The sequence below is a fragment of the Balaenoptera physalus genome (assembly GCF_965194825.1).
Source record: "Balaenoptera physalus genome assembly, chromosome: 17".
In the NCBI taxonomy this organism is placed as follows: domain Eukaryota; kingdom Metazoa; phylum Chordata; class Mammalia; order Artiodactyla; family Balaenopteridae; genus Balaenoptera; species Balaenoptera physalus.
In genome coordinates this window covers 60,764,269-60,788,422 of record NC_138895.1, presented here as the reverse complement: position 1 = coordinate 60,788,422, position 24,154 = coordinate 60,764,269, and the positions used below count along the sequence as shown (strand labels likewise).

Here is a 24,154-nt window from a genome sequence, read left to right as displayed (position 1 = left end):
TGTGTCAGGAGTTTGGGGTGATTTCTCTCTTCTGTGAGCCTAGATTACTTCTTAAAGGAGACCATGCAGAGAAATTGATTTGTTTGCCCTGGAGCTTGGGGGACACAGTGTATTATTATTAAGACCATGGCTGAAATATTTAAATGTCTGTTGCAAACCCAGAAGACTACATTTGGGAAGAAATTGAATTTCCACAGAGGATTAATAAATGGGGCATGTTTTCTTGACCATATGCAGGACTTTTGTGAGGGAGTTCTGGCCTGGAATTGTCTTAGATCCTGCCCAAGAGGCCCACCTAGAAGGATAAGGAGACATAGTTGGAAAGAGGGTGGAAGGATACCATTCTATACACATGGTATGAGGGAGAAAATAAGCAGCCAGCTAGAGAAACACATTCACCTACAACAAGGGAACTGATTGGGTTACTTCTGAGGGTCCCATGAAAAGGTTCATGAGCAATATGAACCATCTTTCTTTAATCATCTGCCAAAGCCCTTGGAAACCAGTACCAAATCAGTGCAAGCAAATAAGATTCATCTCCCCTGATCCTTTCTACTTCCAAATCTAGGGTGAATCATAGCTCAGTGAGCAGGGGTGGATGAAAACAAATTCGAGGAGGGGAAACAGGGAAGAAGAGTCCACTTCACTGCCTCACCTCTGCCCCATCTGCCACAAGCCCAGGGGAGCAAAGAACCTTAACCTAAATGAAGTCAAAATTTTTTGTGAGTATCCAGGACTAGACAAATTAATTGATGAATTGATATTTTTGAGTTAAAAAAAGTGGAGGAATTTTTTCTTAATCTGAGTGTGAACTGAAATGTTTCTGCCTGAGATTTTTTCTAGAGACAGGGAAGTAAATAGCTCACAGAGCTGGTTTGAATATGTTGTATACCAGCTACACTACAAATATATAATAGTGTAACATTTTATTTCTGAAGCAGTACTCAGCGTTGGTGTTAGTACTGAGAAGACAAAGAGTAGAAATAATTTGTGGTTGGGGATTGGGGGCAGCAGGACATTTTCACCAGAGGTTAAAGTTAAGGTATTGAGGGAAGGCATTGTATGTTCTGACGAGAAAATTGTAGTAATATATCTCATAGTCTAGACTGGACCACTAGTTCATTCTAATTACTCAAAAAACTTAAAAAAATAGAGAGGGCATCATGAAAATAAATATCATATACACAGTAGTGTATGATGAAAATTAAGTATCTTTTAAGAGCAATATTATTTATGCTTTCAATTTATGAATTATGGAGCTAGGTGGGTAAAGAGTGGGACAGAAAGAAGCTAATGTTATTTAATGCATACAATATAGTAAGAAAGTTGTTCCCAGTACCAAAGCATGTTGCCATTCCATGCCCATTGTGGAGTTAAACAGGATGCTGCCCATCTCTATTTATTAAAGTTACAGATTGTTAGCTATTACATCAAATCATAATTGGTCTTTATAGAGCTAGATGTTTCCTCAGACGTTTGATTTGAATTGAAGGAATTCCCTGAGTGGCTCAAGACAACAGCATAAATCTTGAGAAATTTTATTGCACAAATAATCTAGTAACCTATTGACTGACCTAAACAGTGTTATGACAAGATAAATTTTATAGCTTCAATTTCTTTATAAAGCAAGGAGCTTTATCTTATGTTTTAACACTAAGCACAGGTGGTCATGTAACCCCTCTGTTGGCATACAACATTTGCCAAAAGTAGACTCATGGATAATCCATGACCCTTATTTGGGAAATGAGAACCATAGGTCCAAATGTAAAGTTAGTAGAAACTTTCCAAATGGAAGAAAAAAGTATGATTACTTAGAAATGGAAGGTTCTGAGCCACCTACAATATCATAAGTAGATAGTTTACATTTAACCTAGCATTGATGCCATTGCATTTATAATGTTGTGTATACATAATCGTATGAATACCTAGCAAAATATGTTTACATTGTTTGATAGAGTCATAGGAATGTGTTACTAAAAGTATGTTACTGAATATATTATTAAAGTTACTATATTATTTCTTTCTAATTAAAGTTTCATAGATATGTGATGTATTCTTATTTAAACTGCATTTCCACAAACGTTTTCAGTAGCTTTTGAAAAATGCCAATGACAGAAACTATATTATATTCTCTCTTACATCATTTATTTGGTATATAACTACATTGAGGAAATAAAAACAAAGCTCAGACCTACCATGAACATGCACAATGTTACTAAAGATTTCCTATTATAGACCTTAAGAATGATGTTTCGTTTGTTTTACTCGCTTCATCACCTAATCAATGAAAAGAAAATCTTAATTCTTTTATCCTGAGATCTAATTGGAGTGTAGATTTTTACTTACTTTCATTGCTGTTTCAATCAATGGTTATAAAATAGTCAAGATAGCATTTGTATTTATATATGTGCTTAAATTTTTTATGGACTTCTCATTTAATCTCTATTAGTATAATATGCACTTGGTATCACAACATTTGTCCTGTTATTTTTATCCAATAATGTTAACAGAGTTGATTTAATCGCATTTCTCTTAATGACTTATATCTGAACATCCCATCTTTGTTTTCAACAGCTGAAGATGCATGTGGAGGAACAATGAGAGGATCTAGTGGCGTCATATCAAGCCCTAGTTTTCCTAATGAGTACCATAATAATGCTGATTGCACTTGGACCATTGTAGCAGAGCCTGGGGACACAATTTCACTCATATTTACTGATTTCCAAATGGAAGAAAAGTATGATTACTTAGAAATAGAAGGTTCTGAGCCACCTACAATATGGTAAGTAGTTTGTATCAATCTAGCATTGATGTCATTGCCGGAGGCCAGTTGGGAATCAGAGAAAAACTGTATGTGGGCCTTTAAAGGATTAAATATTTAAAAGAGCTAACAGTTACAGGAAAATTATAAGGCGTAGCTGTCAGAGCTGAGGAAGATTTTGGAGAGGGGGTACTAATATATAGAATGGAATTTTGAAAGATGAAGCTTTCCATCAGTATTTCTTTATCACTCAATCAATAAAAAATAATGTGATTCTTATCAAAACTTGTGTAAGGAAATAAGAGTTGTTCCTACAATTGTGTTCCTTAGTGTGCCAGTTCATACTTTGTGGTTCCTTTCAGATTAATTGAATAGTCTTGGAAGTAATTTGCCTTTGTTTTTTGTAGATAGCTCTTTTATGTATCCTGTTATCTGAAGGCAAAAACTAAACGCTATGATCTGTGTGAATGTGGTCTGTTTCTTTAGAGACTCAAGGCATGGTCTCATGAAAATTACAGAGTTTTCAGAACATACTTTTAGGATATAGTATTTTTAAAAAGAAAATATTTCTTTATGCTATTTTGAAAATTTAAATGCACTGGTATCATTGAAGTGTAAAGTAGACTCAGTAATTGAAGAATGGTGGGATTAGTGAAATGAAGACATAGGTAAACTCTAGACTAAAAGGGCCTTTTAAACCAGGTAAAATATTTGATAAGAATAGCGGGAATTTATTAAAGGATTTTTATCAAAAGCAATTACATGAAGAGGTTTGCATTTTCAAATGATGATTCTTGCTGAAGTATAGAGATTGATATGAAGTGGGGCTCGATTAGCTGTTAAGAAAATCTCTTAAGAGGTGTTTGCTGTAATCCAAGAAAAAAATCATGGTAGCTTGTATTAGGATGGTACTGATGGAGATAAAGAAGTAGAATGAGTTGAGAGATTTTTAGGAGGTATAATGATAAAGACCTCTGTAGTGAATTGAAGAGTGATAAAGAAGGTGGTGTTCAAATAAAACATCATTTCTGGCTTGCGTAATAAATTGGTAAAGGCAGGAGAGATACTGAGTTGGAAAATGTTGAAGGAAGGTCACGTTTGGAATGGGAATGCTGTGGTTATTGAGAGATGTTTTACATATATTTAGTTTGAAGTCTCTTTGAGACATGCTGTTAAAGCCTAATAGACAACAATATCTATCTATATGATTCAGGAGCTATGAATAGAAGCATCACTGGTAGTGTGGTTGATATTGATGGTAATAGAACCAAAAGGCATCAATAACATTGGCTAGACAGAGACAGGATGGAATGAGAAGATAAGAGGGCACTAGGATTGAGTTTGAGCATCAACAGCATATAAGGCCCAGGCTTAGAAGGATGATCCAGCAAAGGAGACTAAGACAGAGAGACAGGAGGAAATCTAAGGGAATAAGCTGTCACACAGGCAAGAAAAGTGTGAAGAAGAAAGAATAAGACAACATTGCAGATTGCTGTTGAAAGGACATTAGGTAAATGTGTGTGTGTGTGTGTGTTTAATACATTCATAGTTGGCTAGACGTCAGCAAAAGTACCAAGTGTTTCTATCAGCTTAATCATACCTTGTTAGGTAAGATGAAAATAACACACTTAGCTATACCAACTTTGTTTTTTGTTTGTTTGTGTTTTCCTCTATCTCTCAGTCCCTCAATACTCAGGTTTATATAACTTTAACCCTTCCCATGATAATTTTATGCCTGGGTACAATGAAACTCAGCAGAATCCTGGTTTAAAAATGTTAGAGAATTCAAAAGGTATTGTTTCATAAATTGCTACTTCTACAGTGTTACATATTTGAGTCATATCAAGGTAGATGATAATGCCATGAATTTTCCAATAATTTTATCTTTTGGTGTAGAAGAGATCCCATTAAAAATGAAAAATTTTAAACTTGCAACATATTTGATTACTAGAAGGAAATTAGAAAACACTGTTTCTTGGCACTTGTTCCTTTGTTACCACTGCATTCTAGAAACCAAATCTAACACATTTACTTTTGGGATCATAACATACCCATTTATGTTCATATAGTTACTTTCTCTTTTCAGATTAAGCATTCTTAGTAATAACTTGTTTATCATCTAAATGAACACCTCTTTGTATGTTTCCAAGTTTCTGGAACTTATGCAGCTTATTCAATAATAGTATCAGATCTACAAATTGCTTTTCTCTCCATTTTCTCATTAAATGACACTGGACCACTTTATTTATTTCCCCCTTCCTCAGGAAGAAAATAGCAACTAAGAAATTAATTATGTTACTGTCTTTTAAATTAGTGTTACCATGAATATTTAGATAGACTTGTTAAATTCCTTGTTGTAAAATATAAACACCAACAAGGTCATTTGGCGCTTTTCAAGAAAATGATACAAATACCAAAACTATGTTATATTTTTATAAATGGCAATTGAAAGATACAGTGTCAATAAATAATATTGTCTGTAGTCATTTAAATGTAATTAAACAGCATTCCTTTTAATTGTATTAGTTATATAATTGATGTATAAAATGATCTGTGAATAATTAAAACTTTAAATCTAATCCTGTCCCTCTAATCCTTTTAAATTTTTTAATGTTCTCATATATTTTTAAACATATAGTCATCAGAATAAGACATTTTATTTCAGGTGGCATTACATTGGTTCTTTCTTATGAGTATGCGTTGCTCATATAATATTTTCAATCCTTAATAGAACTGAAAAGATAAATGAGAACAGGTGACCCATTTACATTATTTTGATTAAAATTATAGACGATTCCTTGATTACAGGCCCTTCATTGAGGAACTGGGAACTTGCCACTGGCTACTATGCATTTTTATTTTGTTCTGGAAGTTCAGGCAGTGAAGCAGGGCTTACTGTAACCTGCCTTTGACTTTAGCAACAGGGAATAAATCAGCCCAATAATTGTGCTGCATAGAGAATATTAAGTTAGCCAATGCCTCTCTTATAAGCTGTATATGCTAAATCATTAAGTTCTTGTTTATTAAACAACAGTCAGCAGCACCATTGCATGATCCAACAGGAATGGAAGATCTACTCAGTCATTACTGGATGGCAGAATTTTATGAGACCTGTTGAATATTAGCTGATTCCATTGCATTGAAATGAAAAATAACATAGCATAAAGAAGCTCGAGTTCTAGTTTTAGCTTTGACTCTTTGTGGATAGATGAAACTGGGTAAGTTATGTCACCTCCCTAGATCTCAGGTTCTTTGTCTGTAACATCTAAGGCTTCTCTCAACTCTAATATCGTTTGACATTATCTGCTTAGGTGCTATGGCAGGGTCAAAGAGGTGGAAAATAACTAGGTGCTGCCTTATTTACAAAGCGTTGGCTGGAGATTTGGATTAGATACTCTTTAAAATTGTTTCCAAACTTAATCTTTTTGGGTTGTTACTAGAATTCTATGCATCCAGTGTTCATTCAGCAATTAGTTATTAGATACCTACTACATGGCAGCTGTTGTTCTAAATGCATCAGTGACCAAAGTGGCAGAGAGGCTTGCTCCTGTAGAACTTAAGCCCTATGACGGGAAAAAGGCTCTAAAAAACAATCAATATAAATAAAGTAATAACACACTCTGTTCAGAGAGTGATAAGAAAGAACAGGTGGAGTAGTGTAAGAGAGGTCAGGAGAGCAGTAGTGGGGTGATGGGTGTGTAGGTTACTTAATTGATAAGTTGAGATTTGAGCAAAGTCTGGACACAAGTAAGATAGTTAGCTAAACAATGAGCATTCCAGGCAGAAATGATATCTAGAACAAAATATATAATCTTGAGTGTGCCTTATTGTGTTTAAGGAACATCTAGGAGGTCATTGTGACTACAAAAGTATTGACATGGGTGAAAATAGTAGAAGCAAAAGAGAATTAATGGAGCCCAGATAAAGACCGGTATTTGGCTTTTAGGTGAAATATGAAGTCATTAAAGTGATTGGACTTAGTTTTTAAAGAATCACTCTGTGGAAGAAACTATAGAGAGGAAAGGTAGAAAAATGGATATTACTTGCAGTAATCTAGGTAAGATGTTATAATTATTAGGATGAGGAAATAGCAGTGGAGGTGATGAGAAATTGTTAGGTTTTCAGGATAAAGTTAAGAGAATTTCCTAACTGATGGTGAAGCTCAAGGAAAAGAAGGAGCAAGGACAGCTCTAAGGCTTTTGGCCTGAAGAACTGAGGACATGAAGTAGCCATTAATTAATATTGAGAAGGCTGTTGATGAAACATTTTTGGAGAGATACTCCAGAGCTTAATTTTGGACATGTGAAGTTTGAGATGGCTAATAAACATTCTGATGAAGATTTCAAGGAGGCAGTTGGCTATACAAGTCTTAGTGCAGAATTAAAGGTGTGGGACAAAGATCTAAATTTGGAAGTCTAGAAGGGGAAGTGATTATTAAATTAAAAAAAAAAAAAAGAGAGAAAAAAGGCTAAGAACTGAGTCCTGGACACTCCAACACTAAAAACACAACAAAGCTAGGAGGAACTGGTAAGAGTTTGAAAAGGATAATTAATAAGATAGGAGGAAAACCAAGAGTGTGGTTTCCTAAAAGCCAAATGAAGAAAGTATATCAAAGTGAAGGAACTGATGAACTGTGTCAAATACTGATGATAAGCCAGTAAGATGAGCTCTGAAATTGATCATTGGATTTAGTAATATGGAGGTCATTGATTACTGTGATGAAAGGAGTTTTGTCGGTGACAGTCTTACTGGAGTGGTTTTAAGAGAGAATTGGAAAATAAAAATTGTAGGCCATTAGTATAAATAAGCCTTTCAGGGATGTTTGTAACCAAAGGTGAACAAAGAAATAAGGCAATTGCTGAAGGAAGAAGTAGAGTCAAGAGATTTTTTTTTTAATTTTTGGTTTGTTTGTTAAACTGGGATAGGTAAAACCCTGTGTTCACACTGGTGGGAATGATCTGCTAAAGTGCAAAAAATTGGTGATGGAGAGAGTGGGGAGACTTGCTGTAATAAAGTAAAGAAGTGGAGATAGTGAAACTAATCTTTCCTTTTAAAAATCTGTTTGTGAAAGGAAGGAAGGAGGAAAAAGTAGCAGTAACTAGAGAGTGAGGTAGACCATGAAAATGAAGATTAAAAGGTCAAGTGAGGGATGATTCCATGGCAGAGGTTATAAGGAATTTAACCAATTTGGAAGCCCTGCATATAGAAATAAAAGATCAAAGACTTGTAATCAAAGACCACAAGGAATGAGTGATTGAGTATCACAGACAGTAATAAAGAATTGTATAATAATTGTAATTTTTCAGGTTGGATGACAGTACACATGTGAACAATAATAGAAAGATCAGGAAGACCCATTAATATATTTTAACCAGAAGGGAAATGAGTTCATTTTGTAAGATGTAAGGTTGAGGCTTCAGCAGAATTTCCACAGAGCATGTCCCCCCCAGAAATTGGTAATATGTAACATAATTCTGACAGATAGAGATTGATGTAGGAATAAGAATTTGGCATAGTTATTCCTACTATCCTATAGTTAAAAATCTCTACAGTATCTAAAAAAATGGAGTATTGGATAAAATCAAGGGAATTAACACAGTTATCAAAATCAGAATATTAGCAAAAACATACTCAGATCATATAACATAGGAAGACCTATTTAAATTAATTGTATTCAAATTAAGAATAAAAGAAAGTATATAGTGTATTTTATTTAAACTATATATGCACATTTATTTATATTTATTAGGTAGTTTAAATAATGCTGAATATTTAGATTTGAGCTGATAAATTTTTCCATCATAGACTAACTCCCATTGAAAGCTAGTTCCTCCATGTGTACACTAGATCCTATCCTTTCTCACTTACTGAGGAGTGTTATGCCCACAATTTTAATTCTCTTCTACACCATCAATTTTTGCTCCCTGATTAATCACTCTTTAACTAGATGTAACTTGGTTTGTCCCATCATTTCTTTAGAACTGCCTTTTCCAAAATGACCAATGATATCTGAATTCCTACTTTAATATGTATCTTACTTGATTTATTTGCAACATTTGAATGATCATTTCCTCAAGAACATCCATCTCCCTTGTTACTATGAAGTCCTGTCTTTTACCCTTTCTTATTCCTTACTGACTATATCTTTCAAAATCTTCTTGAGTGGATTTTCTTTCTTTATCCTTTCTGTGTGTTCCCACATTTGTCCAATGTTTGTCTGGTTTTCTCTCTCTCTTTTTTTTTTCTGTTCACTCTACTTTGTAATTTGCATAAACTTCCATGGCTTCAGTGATCTTAAGACTTCGCAATTTTTCTGATGTTCATGATTATTGGTTGTCTTACTTTGTTTCTAGTTGTATACATACTGTTACTAAAATAACAGAATCTTAAGGACAGCTTGGATCTCAAGTTATACATAATATCTAGAACTTTTACATTGTACACCTCAGGTATTTCGTATATATTCGTGAAATGAATAAAGGACATCAGTTGACCATATGTTTTTACCTCTTTTACCCAGTGATTACACTTGATTTAATAAAGCCATATGCATTAGTTTGGATTAGGTTCAACTGTAAAAGAAAATTAAAGTAAAAAACACCAACAGGCTTGAATGAGATGCAAGTTTTTGTTTTGTTTTGTTTTTTTTAAATGTAAAGTTTGGACATAGGTGTACAAGACAGTTGTGGAAACCCCTGATACCAAATACTCAGGATCCTTTTATATTACTATTCTATTTGTAGGTGGCCTTCATTCCAAAGATCATATCATGTGCAGACTACATCCATTTAGTTTACAGTCTAGACAGTAGGAAGAAGGAAAGGGGAAGGGAAGGGCCAAAGGATATTCATCATTAAACTGTCTCTTAAACAAGGTTCTAGTTGCTACCTTGCATTTTCTATTGCATTTTCTACTATTTCTGCTTGTACTCATTGGCCAAAATTTTCTTACATGGCCACTTGGCTGAAAGAGACACAAGGAAGTATAACTCTTCTTCTAGGTGGCCTTTGCTCAGCTAAAAACCTATTATGAAAGAAAAGGAGAAATATTGGGATATAACTAAAAAACTTCCACCCTGTTTTTACTGATGCAGTCCCTCCAGAGAAAATATATATTCATTAGTATTTTACATATAATACAACTATGTGTGGGTCCGTATTGATATGTATTGATACAGATAGGTACGCATATGTATATATATATGTTATATACAAATACATAAATCAGATATACATATATGTGGTATATTATCTTTCATATATATGGAATATATATATTATTATATATGCTGATAGTGCCAAATTTAGCAGTATTTCTCAAACGGTATTTTTGTAATATCTACATCAGAATTGCCTGTAGCATTTGTTAAAGTGCGGATTTCCGAGCTCCCACACAAATGTATTCATTTACATTCTATAGGCATGAAATTATTAACTCTGCAAACTAGATGATTCCAATCCATTGCTATAGCAAATAAAGCAGTAAGTTTGGTTTTATCAGTATTACACCTCTGTCATATAACTGTCCTATAAGCCATCTCACAAGAGCTGAAATATTTCTTAGTACTCAAAAAGCTGAAGGTCAAATTAACATGATATATCAAGCTAATTAAACTAATTCTATAATGCATACACATATGTATATGGTATGAATTTATGTAATGGATAGCACAAAGACTGTGCTAGTGAATCAACAATTGTTCAACTAAATAAGATAAATTAATTAGAGGTAACTGTCTATAGTATTCATTCTACAAAGTAAATATTATAGATACTAATCCTATCAAACAGGTGTTCCTGTTTACTACCTTATTTCTGACAGTTATTAGACTAAAACATGCAATGAAGCTATGGTTCATGCATATTATTGCTTATGCATAACAGTAAAGTAATTTGGTTAAATATCTATCACGATTCCATAATTTTGAATTAACCTTTTTGTTGTTGTGATGAGAGCATTTAACATGAGATCTACCTTCTTAACAAAATTTTAAGTGTACAATACATTGTTGTTAACTATAGGCACAATATTGTTACAGCAGATCTCTAGAGCTTATCCATCTTGTATAACTGAAACTTTAAATCCAGTGAATAGCAACTCCCCATTTCCCCTTCCCCCCATCCCCTGGCAAATACCATTACGCTTTCTGTTTCTATGAGTTTAACTATTTTAGCTATCTCATGTAAGTGTAATCATGCAGTATTTGTCCTTCTGTGGCTGGCTTATTTCACTTAGCATAATGGTCTCAAGGTTCATCCATGTTGTTGAATATGGCAGGGTTTCCTTCTTTTCTAAAGCTGAATATTATTTCTTTATATGTATATGTTACATTTTCCTTATCCATTCTTCCAACATGATTGCCTCTCTTCAGACAAATTAAATAGAGTAGTCATAAAATGATGAGAGCCAGAGGGATTTTAAGGATCCGACTGCTCAGTGTTGCCCTTTGAGGGAAACGAATCTTGAGGCTCATTGTGTCTGTTGAAAATTCAAGATGAAAATTAAGATCTCCTAATGCTTGCTGCAGTGTACTTTTTTACAAAAGTACTTCTTGTTAGGCATACAGCCAGGACTTTCTTAAAACTATATATGTATATCAGGAAAACATTTTGAAAACCTGAAACTTTGACATATAAATAGCAGAGTATGGATTAATGTTTTTAAATACAGCCTGAAGTTGACATTGTATATTGGGTTGATACTTAAATATAAGTTTGCTTCAAAGAGTTAGAAATTCTTGTAGATATCTGAGAATCCCGAGTATGGTTAATTTACCATTTTTAGTACAATTAAATATATTTTTTCTGCCTTAAGGACAGCCTGGTTGACAGTGCAGCAAGAAGAGTTAATAATGTATGTAAGTCTTGCTCATCCATTGAAAAAAGAATTACATAATAGATGAAACCAGAGTTAACACAAATAACAGCTGACTACTGAGAGAAGCATTTTGAAGGGTTTCTAACCAGACCACTTCTATGTAAATGCAAAATATTTCCTCTCTGACTTCTTAGGTTGAAAAAAATTAGTTGTTAGATGTATCTCACATCTTTGATGTAAAACCAATTATATATATGTATAAAATAAAAAATACAAATTTCATGTATATGTATTATATATAATTGTTTATGACAAATTTGAAGTTATCCTTCTGATTATTAGTGTGTACACTAATTATTATTAGTGATATTTTTATACCTTTAAGAAACAGACCTTGCATTCATTGTTCCATCTTAATTAAATAAATTGCATTTTTAATGCAAGTGCAGAAGTAAATGAATACTACTTCTGTTTTTAAATTTAAGAAACTCATTTACTTATATACAATATTTTAATTAAGGAATGCACTCATCAAAAATATGTTTCAACTTCAAAGGGAAAAAGATGTCATGTCTGATTCCACTTTTTTTTTATCTTGTGTGATCTTTCGTAAAGACTGGGAAACTGTACAGATCTCTAAGGTTAAACCAAAGCTCTAGTATGTGAACTACATAACTAATTTTATGATCTTATTTACTCCATAAAAATCAAACACCACTTGTTTGTCACTATTATTCATAAGGAAGTCCCAATATGCACTTTTCATAATTCCTTGCTCTCTTCATCTCCTCTCTAATAAAGTATTACCTATAGTATTACCTAGATAAGTATTACTTAGAGCCACTACAACTCTGAAACTCCACTGTTCTTCTTGCTTACTCCCTTCATCTGTTTTTTCTTTTTTTTAATTTCATCAGAAACTCTAGTGCTTGTCATATTCATTTGATTCATTTTTCTGCAATTTATTAACTTGTACGTTAGCCTTAGCCAGGGACACCACTCCATTTTGAAGGGAGAAAAGTGTGAAAGAACAGGTGTGTCTGCATTAAAGTTTATGAGTGGGGTGACCAGAAATCGAGATACATTCTTTCTGTGATTTCTATTTTTTCCCTGACGAAAGATGCAAGGTCATCTGCTGAAACTGAGAGGAGGTGATAAGTTAGGACATTTAAGGAGAGTGGGATTATTTGAAATATCTTCTTTGGAGAATGGAGAAACAAACAACTAAGGAAATCGAAGGATTGCTGGGCAGTGTTTTGAATCCAGTTGAGATTTTAAAACATGAGTTTTTAGTGGCAATACTTGATGCGCTTCAATATTTCTACAAAACTACTTAGCAACAATATAAGTATAATGAGGCAGGCAGCAACATTACTGCTACATTAGGTCATACTACATTAGGACAATGGAGGAGATTGAAGGTATTGGTAGAGTATGGCCTGGAGAGGGAAGGAGGTGACTTCCAATGGACTTGCCTCTTCTAAGCACACTTTTTTTTTTTTTTCTTTTGTTTATTCTGGGTTGGATTTTTTTTTTTTTTAACATCTTTATTGGAGCATAATTGCTTTACAATGGTGTGTTAGTTTCTTCTTTATAACACAGTGAATCAGCTATACATATACATATATCCCCATATCTCCTCCCTCTTGCATCTCCCTCCCACACTCACTATCCCACCCCTCTAGGTGGTCAAAAAGCACCGAGCTGATCTCCCTGTGCTATGCGGCTGCTTCCCACTAGCTATCTGTTTTACAGCTGGTGGTGTATATATGTCCATGCCACTCTCTCACTTTGTCCCAGTTTACCCTTCCCCCTCACCATGTCCTCAAGTCCATTCTCTACGTCTGCGTCTTTATTCCTGTCCTGCCCCTAGGTTCTTCAGAACCAGTTTTATTTTTTTTTAGATTCCATGTATATGTGTAGGCATATGGTATTTATTTTTCTCTTTCTGACTTACTTCACTCTGTATGACAGACTCTAGGTCCACCCACCTCACTGCACATAACTCATTTTTGTTTCTTTTTATGGCTGAGTAATATTCCATTGTATATATGTGCCACATCTTCTTTATCCATTCATCTGTTGATGGACACTTAGGTTGCTTCCATGTCCTCGCTATTGTAAATAGAGCTGCAGTGAACATTGTGGTACATGACTCTTTTTGAATTATGGTTTTCTCAGGGTAAATGCCCAGTAGTGGGATTGCTGGGTCTTATGGTAGTTCTATTTTTAGTTTTCTAAGGAACCTCCATACTGTTTTCCATAGTGGCTGTATCAATTTACATTCCCACCAACAGTGCAAGAGGGTTCCCTTTTCTCCACACCCTCTCCACTGTTTATTGTTTTTAGATTTTTTGATGATGGCCATTCTGACTGGTATGAGGTGATGCCTCATTGTAGTTTTGAGTTGCATTTCTCTAATGATTAGTGATGTTGAGCATCCTTTCATGTGTTTGTTGACCATCTGTATATCTTCTCTGGAGAAATATCTATTTAGGTCTTCTGCCCATGTTTGGATTGGGTTGTTTGTTTTTTTGGTATTGAGCTGTATGAACTGCTTGTTAATTTTGGAGATTAATCCTTTGTCAATTGCTTCATTTGCAAATATTTTCTCCCATTCTGAGGGTTGTCTTTTCATCTTGTTTATGTTTTCCTTTGCTGTGCAAAAGCTTTTAGGTTTCATTAGGTCCCATTTGTTTATTTTGGTTTTCATTTCCATTATTCTAGGAGGTGGGTCAAAAAGGATCTTGCTGTGATTTATATCATAGAGTGTTCTGCCTGTTTTCCTCTAAGAGTTTGATAGTGTCTGGCCTTACATTTAGGTCTTTAATCCATTTTGAGTTTATTTTTGTGTATGGTGTTAGGGAGTGTTCTAATTTCATTCTTTTACATGTAGCTGTCCAGTTTTCCCAGCACCATTTATTGACAAGGCTGTCTTTTCTCCATTGTATATTCTTGCCTCCTTTATCAAAAATAAGGTGACCATATGTGTGTGGGTTTATCTCTGGGCTTTCTATCCTGTTCCATTGATCTGTATTTCTGTTTTTGTGCCAGTACCATACTGTCTTGATTACTGTAGCTTTGCAGTATAGTCTGAAGTCCAGGAGCCTGATTCCTCCAGCTCCGTTTTTCTTTCTCAAGATTGCTTTGGCTATTTGGGGTCTTTTGTGTTTCCATACGAATTGTGAAATTTTTTGTTCTATTTCTGTGAAAAATGCTATTGGTAGTTTGATAGGAATTGCATTGAACTGTAGATTGCTTTGGGTAGTATAGTCATTTTCACAGTGTTGAAGCACACTGTTTTTTAATCCATGAATTTTATCTGTAAGTTAGTATAAACTATTTATTCTTGAGAGCTTGCAAAAAAAGGTAAATGCTAATTAAGGGTCTAAAAATCTGTATAATATGGTGTAATATAAAGTTTTAATGATATATAGGTTTTTATCTACTGGTATGTTTCTAATACACAAATATCTTAGATTATTTTATGAACTTTGAAATATATCATATTTGTTCATTTTAACAGGACATTTTTCTGAGTGATTTCATTCTAGTTAAAGTGGAACTGTAATTCCTGACTTACCATTGCTTTTGTAAGTTACCTTCCGTAGTTCTTTCCTCCTTTAACATAATAATTTTCATAAAACTAGCCTATGCCTAACTTGATTAAATCCACTTATACAGAAAATAGTGTTGTGACCCTCAGAAACTCTTACAGGCAAATTTTTATACCAAAAGTGCTTTTATAGCATAGATTCCAAAGTAATAATTAGTAAACTCATATAGAATTACTTACATACAAACTACAACATAAAAGTTAAATGTTAAAACCTATGTTGAACTCACTTCTGATTGAGCAGTGAAAGACTTTGTTTATAAATCATACTTTTATGCAATGCCCCTCTCTGCTTCAATGACTCTAATCTTTTTGCTGAACACTCATTTTCTGTTCAACATAACTTTATTTAACATATTTTAAATATACTCAACAGTCATAATGATTAGAAAACATAGATATTTTCTTTTCTTTTTTTGTTTTGTTTTGTTTTGTTTTGTTTCCTGGATTAAGCACAGAACAGTAGAGAGAATGAATCTTACAAACTGATATGGAGTTTTCAATTCAAGAGAAGGCAGATGGCAGACTCTTGGGAGAAGCTGCACAGTCAAATTACAAAGGGTATAATAAAGGAAGGCATGGAGACTTTAGCCATTTTTGCAGTATTCTCCATAAGAATGATAATTTTAATAATATTCAGTATCTCCTATGTTTGAAAATAATAGGTACTTAAATTTTTTTTTTATTGAAGTATAGTTTATTTGCAATGTTGTATTAGTTTCAGGTGTACAGCAAAGTGATTCAGATATATACATGTGTATATATATCTGTGTATATATATACATATATATTCTTTTTCAGATTCTTTTCCATTATAGGTTATTACAAGATTTTGAATATAGTTCCCTGTACTATACAGTAAGTCTTCGTTTTTTATCTGTTTTATATATAGTAGTGTGTAACTCTTATCTCAAACTCGTAATTTCTCCCTTCCCCATTGGTAACTATAAGATTGTTTTCTATGTTTGTGAGTCTGTTTCTGTTTTGTAAATAAGTTCATTGTATTATATTTTTTTAGATTCCACTTATAAGTGGTATCTTATGATATTTGCCTTTTCTGACTTACTTCACTTAGTATGATAATCTCTAGGTTCATCCATGTTGCTGCAAATGGTATTATTTCATTCCTTTTTATGGCTGAGTAATATTCCATTACATGTACGTGTGTGTGGGTGTGTTTACCACATCTTTATCAATTCATCTGTTGATGGACACTTAGGTTGCTTCCATTTCTTGACTATTTCTTGGTATCTTTTCAAATTCGAGTTTTCATCTCTTCTAGGTATGTGCCCAAGTGTGGGATTGCTGGATCATGTGGCAACTCTGTTCTTAGTTTTTTGAGAAGCTTCCGCACTGTTTTCCATAGTGGCTGCACCAATTTACATTCCCACCAGCAGTGGATTCCCTTTTCTCCACACCCTCTCCAGCATTTATTGTTTGTAGATTTTTTGATGATGGCCATTCTGACTGGTGTGAGGTGATGCCTCATTGTAGTTTTGATTTGTATTTCTCCAATAATTAGCACTGTTGAGCATCTTTTCGTGTGCCTGTTGTTCCTCTGTATGTCTTCTTTGGAGAAATGTCTATTTAGGTCTTCAGCCCATTCTTTGATTGGGCTGTTTGTTTTCTGTTATTGAGTTGTATGAGCTGTTTGTATATTATGGAAATTAAGCCCTGTCAGTCGAATTGTTTGCAAATAATTTATCCCATCGTTAGGTTGTCTTTAAGTTTTGTTTATGGTTTCCTTTGCTATGGAGAAGCTTTGATTAGGCCCCATTTCTTTATTTTTGCTTTAATTTTTATTGCCTTCGGAGACTGACCTAAGAAATCATTGATACAATTTATGTCAGAGAATGTTTTGCCTATGTTCTCTTCTAGGAATTTTATGGGGTCATGTCTTATATTTAAGTCCTTAAGCCATTTTGAGTTTATTTTTGTGTATGGTGTGAAGATGTGTTCCATCTTGTACATCCAGCTACATTGATGTGCATCCCAGGGTCACAAAGATGGTTCAACTTGCACATCTAACGTTGATTTACATGCAGCAATCCAGCTTTCCCAGTGCCACTTGCTGAAGAGACTGTCTTTTCTCCATTGTACATTCTTGCCTCCTTTGTCCAAATTTAATTGACTGTAGGTGTGTGGGTTTTATGTGGAGGCTCTCTATTCTATTCCATCGATCCATATGTCTATTTTGTGCCAATATCCCATTATTTAGATTGCCGTAGCTTTGTGGTATTGTCTGAACTCTGGAATGGTTATGCCTCCAGCTTTGTTCTTTTTCCTCAGGATTGCTTTTAGTAATTCTGATAAGTCTTTTATGGTTCCATATAAATTTTAGGATTATTTGTTCTAGTTCTGTGAAAAATGTCATGGGTAATTTGATAGGGATTGCATTAATTCTGTAGATTGCTTTGGGTAGTATGACCATTTTATCAAGACTAATTCTTCCAATCCAAGAGCATGGGCTATCTTTCCATTTCTTTGAATCATCTTCAGTGTCCTTTATCAGTGTTTTATAGTTCTCAGCATATAAGTCTTTCACCTCCTTGGTCAGGTTTATTCATAGGTTTGTGGTTTTTTTTTTGATGTGGTTTTAAACAAGATTTTTTTTTTTTTTACTTATATTTCACTGTTAGTGTAAAGAAATGCAAAAGATTTCTGTATGTTAATCTTGTATTGTGCTACCTTGCTGAATTCTTTTATCAGTTTCAATAGTATTTGTGCAGAATCTTTAAGGTTTTCTATATAGCGTATCATGTCATTTGCATATAACCCAATTTTACCTCTTCCCTTCCTATCTGAATACCTTTTATTTCTTTTTCTTGTTTGATGGCTGTGGCTAAGACTTCCAATACTATGTTGAGTAGAAGTGGTGAGAGTGTGCATCCTTATCTTGTTCCATATTTTAGCAGGAAGGCTTTCAGCTTTTCAGCATTGAGTATTATGTTGGCTGTGGGTTTGTCATAAATAGCTTTTATCATGTTGAGGTATGTTCCCTCTATACCCACTTTCATGAGAGTTTTTATCGTGAATAGATGTTAAAGTTTATCAAATGCTTTTTCTGTGTCTATTGAGATGATCATGGGTTTTTTGTCTTTCCTTTTGTTGATATGGTGTATCACATTGATTGATTTGTATATGTTGAAACATCCTTGTGACCCTGGGATGAATCCACCCTGGTCATAGTGTATGATACCTTTTATATATTGTTGCATTCCATTTGCTAATATTTTGTTGAGAATGTTTGCATCTGTATTCATCAAAGATATTGGCCTGTAATTTTCTTTTTGGTAGTGTCTTTGTCTGGTTTTGGTATCAGGGTGATGGTGGCTTTGTGGAATGACTTTGGGAATGCTCCCTCCTTTTCAGTCTTTTGGAAGAATTTGAGAAGAATTGGTATAAGTTCTTTTTTGTATGTTTGGTAACATTCCCCAGTGAAGTTACCCAGTCCTGGACTTTCGTTTGCAAGGAATTTTTTTTTTTTTTTTATTACAGATTCTATTTCACTTGTAGTGATAGGTCTGTTCAAATTATCTTTTTCTTTTTGATTCAGTTTCAGTGGACTGTATGTTTCTAGATATGTGTCCATTTCATTTAGATTGTCCAATTTGTTGGCATATAATTTTTCATAGTATTCTTTTTTTTTTTTGTATTCCTGTGGTATAGGTTGTTATTTCTCCTCTTTCATTTCTTATTTTTGTTATTTGGTCCTCTCTCTTTTCTTCTTGGTGAGCCTGGCCAGAGAACCATCTCTTGGTTTTATTGTTTTTTTCTATTGTTTTTTCATCTCTATTTTATTTATTTCCCCTCCGATCTTTATTATTTTTTTCCTTCTACCAACTTTAGGTTTTGTTTGTTCTTCTTTTCCTAGTTCTTTTAGGTAGTAGGTTAGGTTGTTTATTTGAGATTTTTTTTGTCTTTTGAGGAAGGCCTGTATCACATGAACTTCCTTCTAAAAACTGCTTTTGTTGCACCCCATAGATTTGTATGGTTGTGTTTTCATTGTCATTTTTCTCAAGGCATTTTTTAATTTCCCCTTTGATTTCACCATTGACTCATTGGTTTTTTAGTAGCATGTTGTTTATTTGCTATGTAAACGTTTTGTTTGTGTCTGTTTCTATGATTGATTCCTAGTTTCATGGTGTTGTGGACAGAAAAGATGCTTGAAATAATTCCTATCCTCTTAAATTTGTTGAGGCTTGTTCTCTGTCCTAGTAGGTGGTCTGTCCTAGAGAATGTTCCATGTGCACTTGAAAATAATGTATTCTGATTTTTTTGAATGTAGTTTCCTAAATGTATCAATTAAGTCTAACTGTAAGGATCTGTGTTGCCTTATTGATTTTCTGTCTGGAAGATCTGTCCATCGATGTGAGTGGGGTGTTAAAGTCTCCTGCTTTCATTGTATTCCTGTCAGTTTCTCCCTTTATGTCTGTTAGTATTTGTTTTATGTATTTAGGTGCTCCCATATTGGGTGCATGTATGTTAATGAGTGTAATATCCTGTTCTTTTGTTGATCCTTTTGTCATTATATAGTATCCTTCTTTATCTTTCTTTATGGCCTTTGTTTTAAAGTCTGTTTTGTCTGATATGAATATTGCTACCCCCACTTTCTTGTCATTTCCATTTGCATGAAATATCTTTTTCCATCTCCTTACTCTCAATCTATGTGTGTCCTTTTCCCTAAAGTGGGTCTTTTATAGGCAGTATATTGTCAGTAGCATCATTTGCAAATATTTTTTTCCATTCAGTAGGTTGTCTTTTTGTCTTGTTTCTGGTTTCCTTTGCTGAACAAAATTCCTTTTTGTCCCACATTTAACTGTCTGGACACACAATGTTATGGTTTTAAGCCATTGTTTTATTATTTTCTGTTATGTAATCATGTACAAATTCATCATTCTAAATAAAATATAATGGAAAATTTAGAATTTAAATAATTATCTTTAAGTAGTTATTCCATGTAAGAGTATTCTTGGAGTTTAGAGTATCCTAAAAAGAAAGAAATGTAAGAATAAGCATCCTAGTTTTGTATTTTGTATTATATATTTGAAGAAATGTTCTAGAAGCCCCAAATACAAGGTACAGGGTAGAAGTATTTATGAGTTCAGAAAATGGAGAAGCATTCAGATTGTGGTTGTCAGGGAAACTTCCACAGAACTTGTAAACCCTGAACTGGATGTTGAAGGATAGTAACCTTTTGGCCAGTTCCCTAAAATTCCTGCTCATGCTATTTCCATTATGCCAAACTACCACTTCTTTGTTACCACGTTTAGTGGGTAGAATCGTGTCCCCCTTTAAAATATATTCAGACCTAAATCCCTTTACCTGTAAATGTGACCTTATTTGGAAATAGGGTCTTTGCAGATATATTCAAGTATAAATAAGGTCAGATTAGATTATTGTGGACCCTAATCCATTGACTGTTGTCCTTATTAGAAGAGAAAAATTTGGATTTAGACACACAGGGAAGAAGGATATGTGGTACTGAGGCAGAGATTGGAATTACGTGTCTATAAGCCAAGGAATGACAAGGATTACCAGCAACCACACGAAAGCAAGGAAGAGGCAAGGAAGGATTCTGCGGTAGGGACTTCAGACAGAACATACATAGTGCTGCTGACCCTTGTTTCAAACTTATAGTGTCTAGAACTGTGAGACAATAATAACTATCTGTTGTTTTAAGACACCTATTTTATGGTACTTTTTAATAGAATTCCTTGGAAATTAATGAACTAACAGTGATTTTCAGTAACTTGTTTGATTTTCAGTAATTTGTTTGATTTTCAGATCACATTTAAAGGAATAGATAAGCTCTTTCGTATAGTGTACAAAATTTATTCAAGGGTTCAAGGACAAATAACAACATGAAATAAAAGTATGGTGTTACTTAATGTTTCCATACTTCCATTACATAAGTTCAGTGTGGGAGAAATGCCATTAAAGTTTCCCAGTTCTTACAACAGAGAACTGGAAGGTAGAAAAGTAGGTTTTACTCATTTTCTTTCATTGCTTAAAAAGTAACAGAAATAATGATATAGATGGAAATAATTTATATTTAGAATGTGAAATATGATCATGAGTTTTTGTTATGTTAAATCTTACTTAGAACTGAAGGAAATGCATTTACATCATTTGTATTTTCTCTGTCAATCAAATTTGTCTTGTTTTTTGATTGGCTTGGTTTTGAAAAACCAAGAAACCTGGTTTTTCTTGATGAAACCTGTTAAACTTGATGAAAAACATGTAATTTTTTTTCCTGACCAGGTTTTTTTATAATGAAAATATTTATAGTAGTAGAGACTCATTTTGTACCTACAGAGTTAATAACTTACTTATGTGGGTTTTATTGTATTTGTTAAGTAATATTTGTAGTGCTCATCACAGTGTATTAGGGAGTGTTTTTTCTTTCTCTTTTGTTAGATAGTGAGCTCCTCAAAGACAAATTAAGTTATTTACTCATATGTGTATGGCTTGTGCCTAGCCTAGTTAGTATAGGGTAGATGCATGATAAACGTTTGTTAGTTAAAATAATTATGATATTCACAACTCTGAATAGCCATGACCATTCCAGGTGTAGTTTATTTTATTGTAATCTTCAAATAATCAAAAGCTTCAAAACTGTTCTTTGACATTACTCCATTAAGGAGGGCAGATATAGTATAATTTAATTAGGCATTCTGTCATTAAGCATTTAGTTTAGATTCTTTCCTGTGTACGCTTGAGTTGGTTGACAAAGTTTTTTGTTTCATTTAAGAAGTGCTGAAGCCCATCTATTCGGTAGACATCACTCAATATATATGTTGAGAACTAAAGGAAAAGAATAAAATAAGACCCTGCTCTTGCCCACAGGAGAGAGAACAGTGACAGTTCCAAAGAATGAGGCAAAAGGTTCTATGCAAGCCCAGAAAAAGAGTGTGTTTACCTGAAAGTGGTAGAATGTAGAGAAAGAAAAATATTTTAAAATACCAAGGCGGTTTATTATAAATTTAAAATACTTTAAGATCTTATTGGTATGGTTTAGAAGATAACCACTCCAGGTTTCTTTGCAACAGTGCACTTAAACTAGGGTGTCTTGTTGTAAGTGATCAAGAAGTCAGAATATTATAATAGAGAACTGAAGCAGTGGTTTCAGTGACTCCTCAAAGAACTCCAAAAATAATGTTGAATGGGAAAGTACTACTTAATTTTTACTTCAACAAAGATTTGGAGTATGTTCTTCTAGTGTGCAGCTCTTCAGCTCTATCCTATATGTATGATTTGTCTTCATTTAAGTTTGTACAAAAGATTGGTGTTCCATTTCTAACACTCAAAGAATCTTCATTTTCCTTTAGCCAATATATAAAATCCTATAAACTTACTGTGTTACTTCAATCTTTGTATAACTGTAAATTTTGGAAGCCTATATATATAACATTCTCTCTACTTAGGAAGAAAAAAATGAAACTAAGTTGAATTGAAGAAAAATCAAAGTTTAATACTAGGGAAAATTATTCTGGTCATTTTTTCACTTCTTCTAGCAAGTTCATTGAGAATAAGATTACCTGTGGTGAAAATATAAATGTAGGTTTTATATTAATTCAGTAATTTAAATTTTGCTAATTTTATAATTTATTAAGAATATATTTGCCAAAATATTTTCTCTAATATATATTGAATAATATTTATTTTGAGAAATTCCAAATTATTTTTACCATATCAATCATTTGTTTAATTTTAATATTTGATTTTAAGGGATAGTTTAGGATAGTAAATATTTTTTGAAAAGGTAAATGACAGACAAATACTTTCAAATATACTTTTCTTCCTGCATCAGGGTTGCTTAAAAAGTTGCCATAATCCTTGCCCAAAGCAGCATTTCCATTCATCTAAAATATATACTGCCTGTGAAACAAAAGATGTTCTCACAGGCTTTGTGTCCATAATCTTGCATGTTTCAGAGAGTAACAGGTACAAATTGTCTAGTATTCAAACTTTTTTATGTCCTTTGCCTCAGGAGCCCTGGCTTGGTTTCCTACATGCAGTGGTCTGGTTCTGAAGGTGTTTTGGTGAACACTTCCTCTCTGTGGCATTTACATATAGATGGGATTCTTAGGAGGATTTTGTCCATCCCTTAATCTTCAAATAGAATAAGAAAGTGATACAGTGGTTTTAGCTAACTCACAGTATTTTCAAAATAGTTTTCCTCAAAGAGAAACAAAATGAAATAAAATACAGACTTTATAATGAAGATTTTCACTTTCATTAAAGCCAACATGGGTATCCAAAAATTAACCACAAGCAGAGCTTTTAAACCCCCCAAATTTATACAAAAGCAGAATGACTAACATAAGGCTAATAAAAATCATGATATAAGTTTTATGTTCATATATTTTAATGAAAGGTAGGCTGAACTTTCATGATTAGCTTATTTTTTTTAAATTTAAGAATATTTTAAGGCAAAGAACATATTTCATGTTTAATTTACTAAATTGGAGTTATTTACACAATGAAAACTATGTACCAGGCAATGGATGTTCAAAAGAATTGATACCATAAAAGCATACTTACATTTCTATTTTATCTCTGATTTGTCTTAAGGGGATCTGTGTGGCATGGGGGAGAAAAGAGTATATACCGTACTCCCCATCCAACAAGTAGAGCTGGGCAGGTGATACAACATAGAACTCCAGGAGACTCCAGTTATATCATAGTCTATGTAAATGGCACGCCTTTGTGTTGTACAGTGCACAGCCCATGTGACTGTAAATGGTCTCTTTGCATTGAGTGTAGTTTCTTGCCAGGATTGTCTTCCCCTACCCAGGCTGTACTAATGTGAATAAAAAGCTTTTAAAATCAGTTATTTTTGATGAGTGAAAGAACGTCCTTTCCTAACTTCAAACTCCCCTTCTTTATTTTTGTTCCAGATTGTACTTAGACATTTCACTCTAGAAACTCCAATTAGGCATCTCAGAAAACAAAGA

General features: G+C 33.5%; 1 protein-coding gene and 1 long non-coding RNA gene across 3 annotated transcripts in view; one reads left to right on the top strand and one right to left on the bottom strand.

Moving 5' to 3' along the window:
- Nucleotides 1-24,154, top strand: part of CSMD3 (CUB and Sushi multiple domains 3) — a 1,197,521-nt gene that overhangs the window by 344,767 nt on the left and 828,600 nt on the right. For both annotated transcript variants that reach the window (XM_082433293.1, XM_082433292.1), the window contains exon 5: nucleotides 2,575-2,782. In XM_082433293.1, coding sequence (XP_082289419.1) covers nucleotides 2,575-2,782 — 208 coding nt within the window. The remainder of the gene's footprint in view (nucleotides 1-2,574; nucleotides 2,783-24,154) is intronic.
- The window catches only part of LOC309646713, a 728,077-nt gene that overhangs the window by 133,599 nt on the left and 570,324 nt on the right, over nucleotides 1-24,154 (bottom strand). The window lies entirely within an intron of this gene.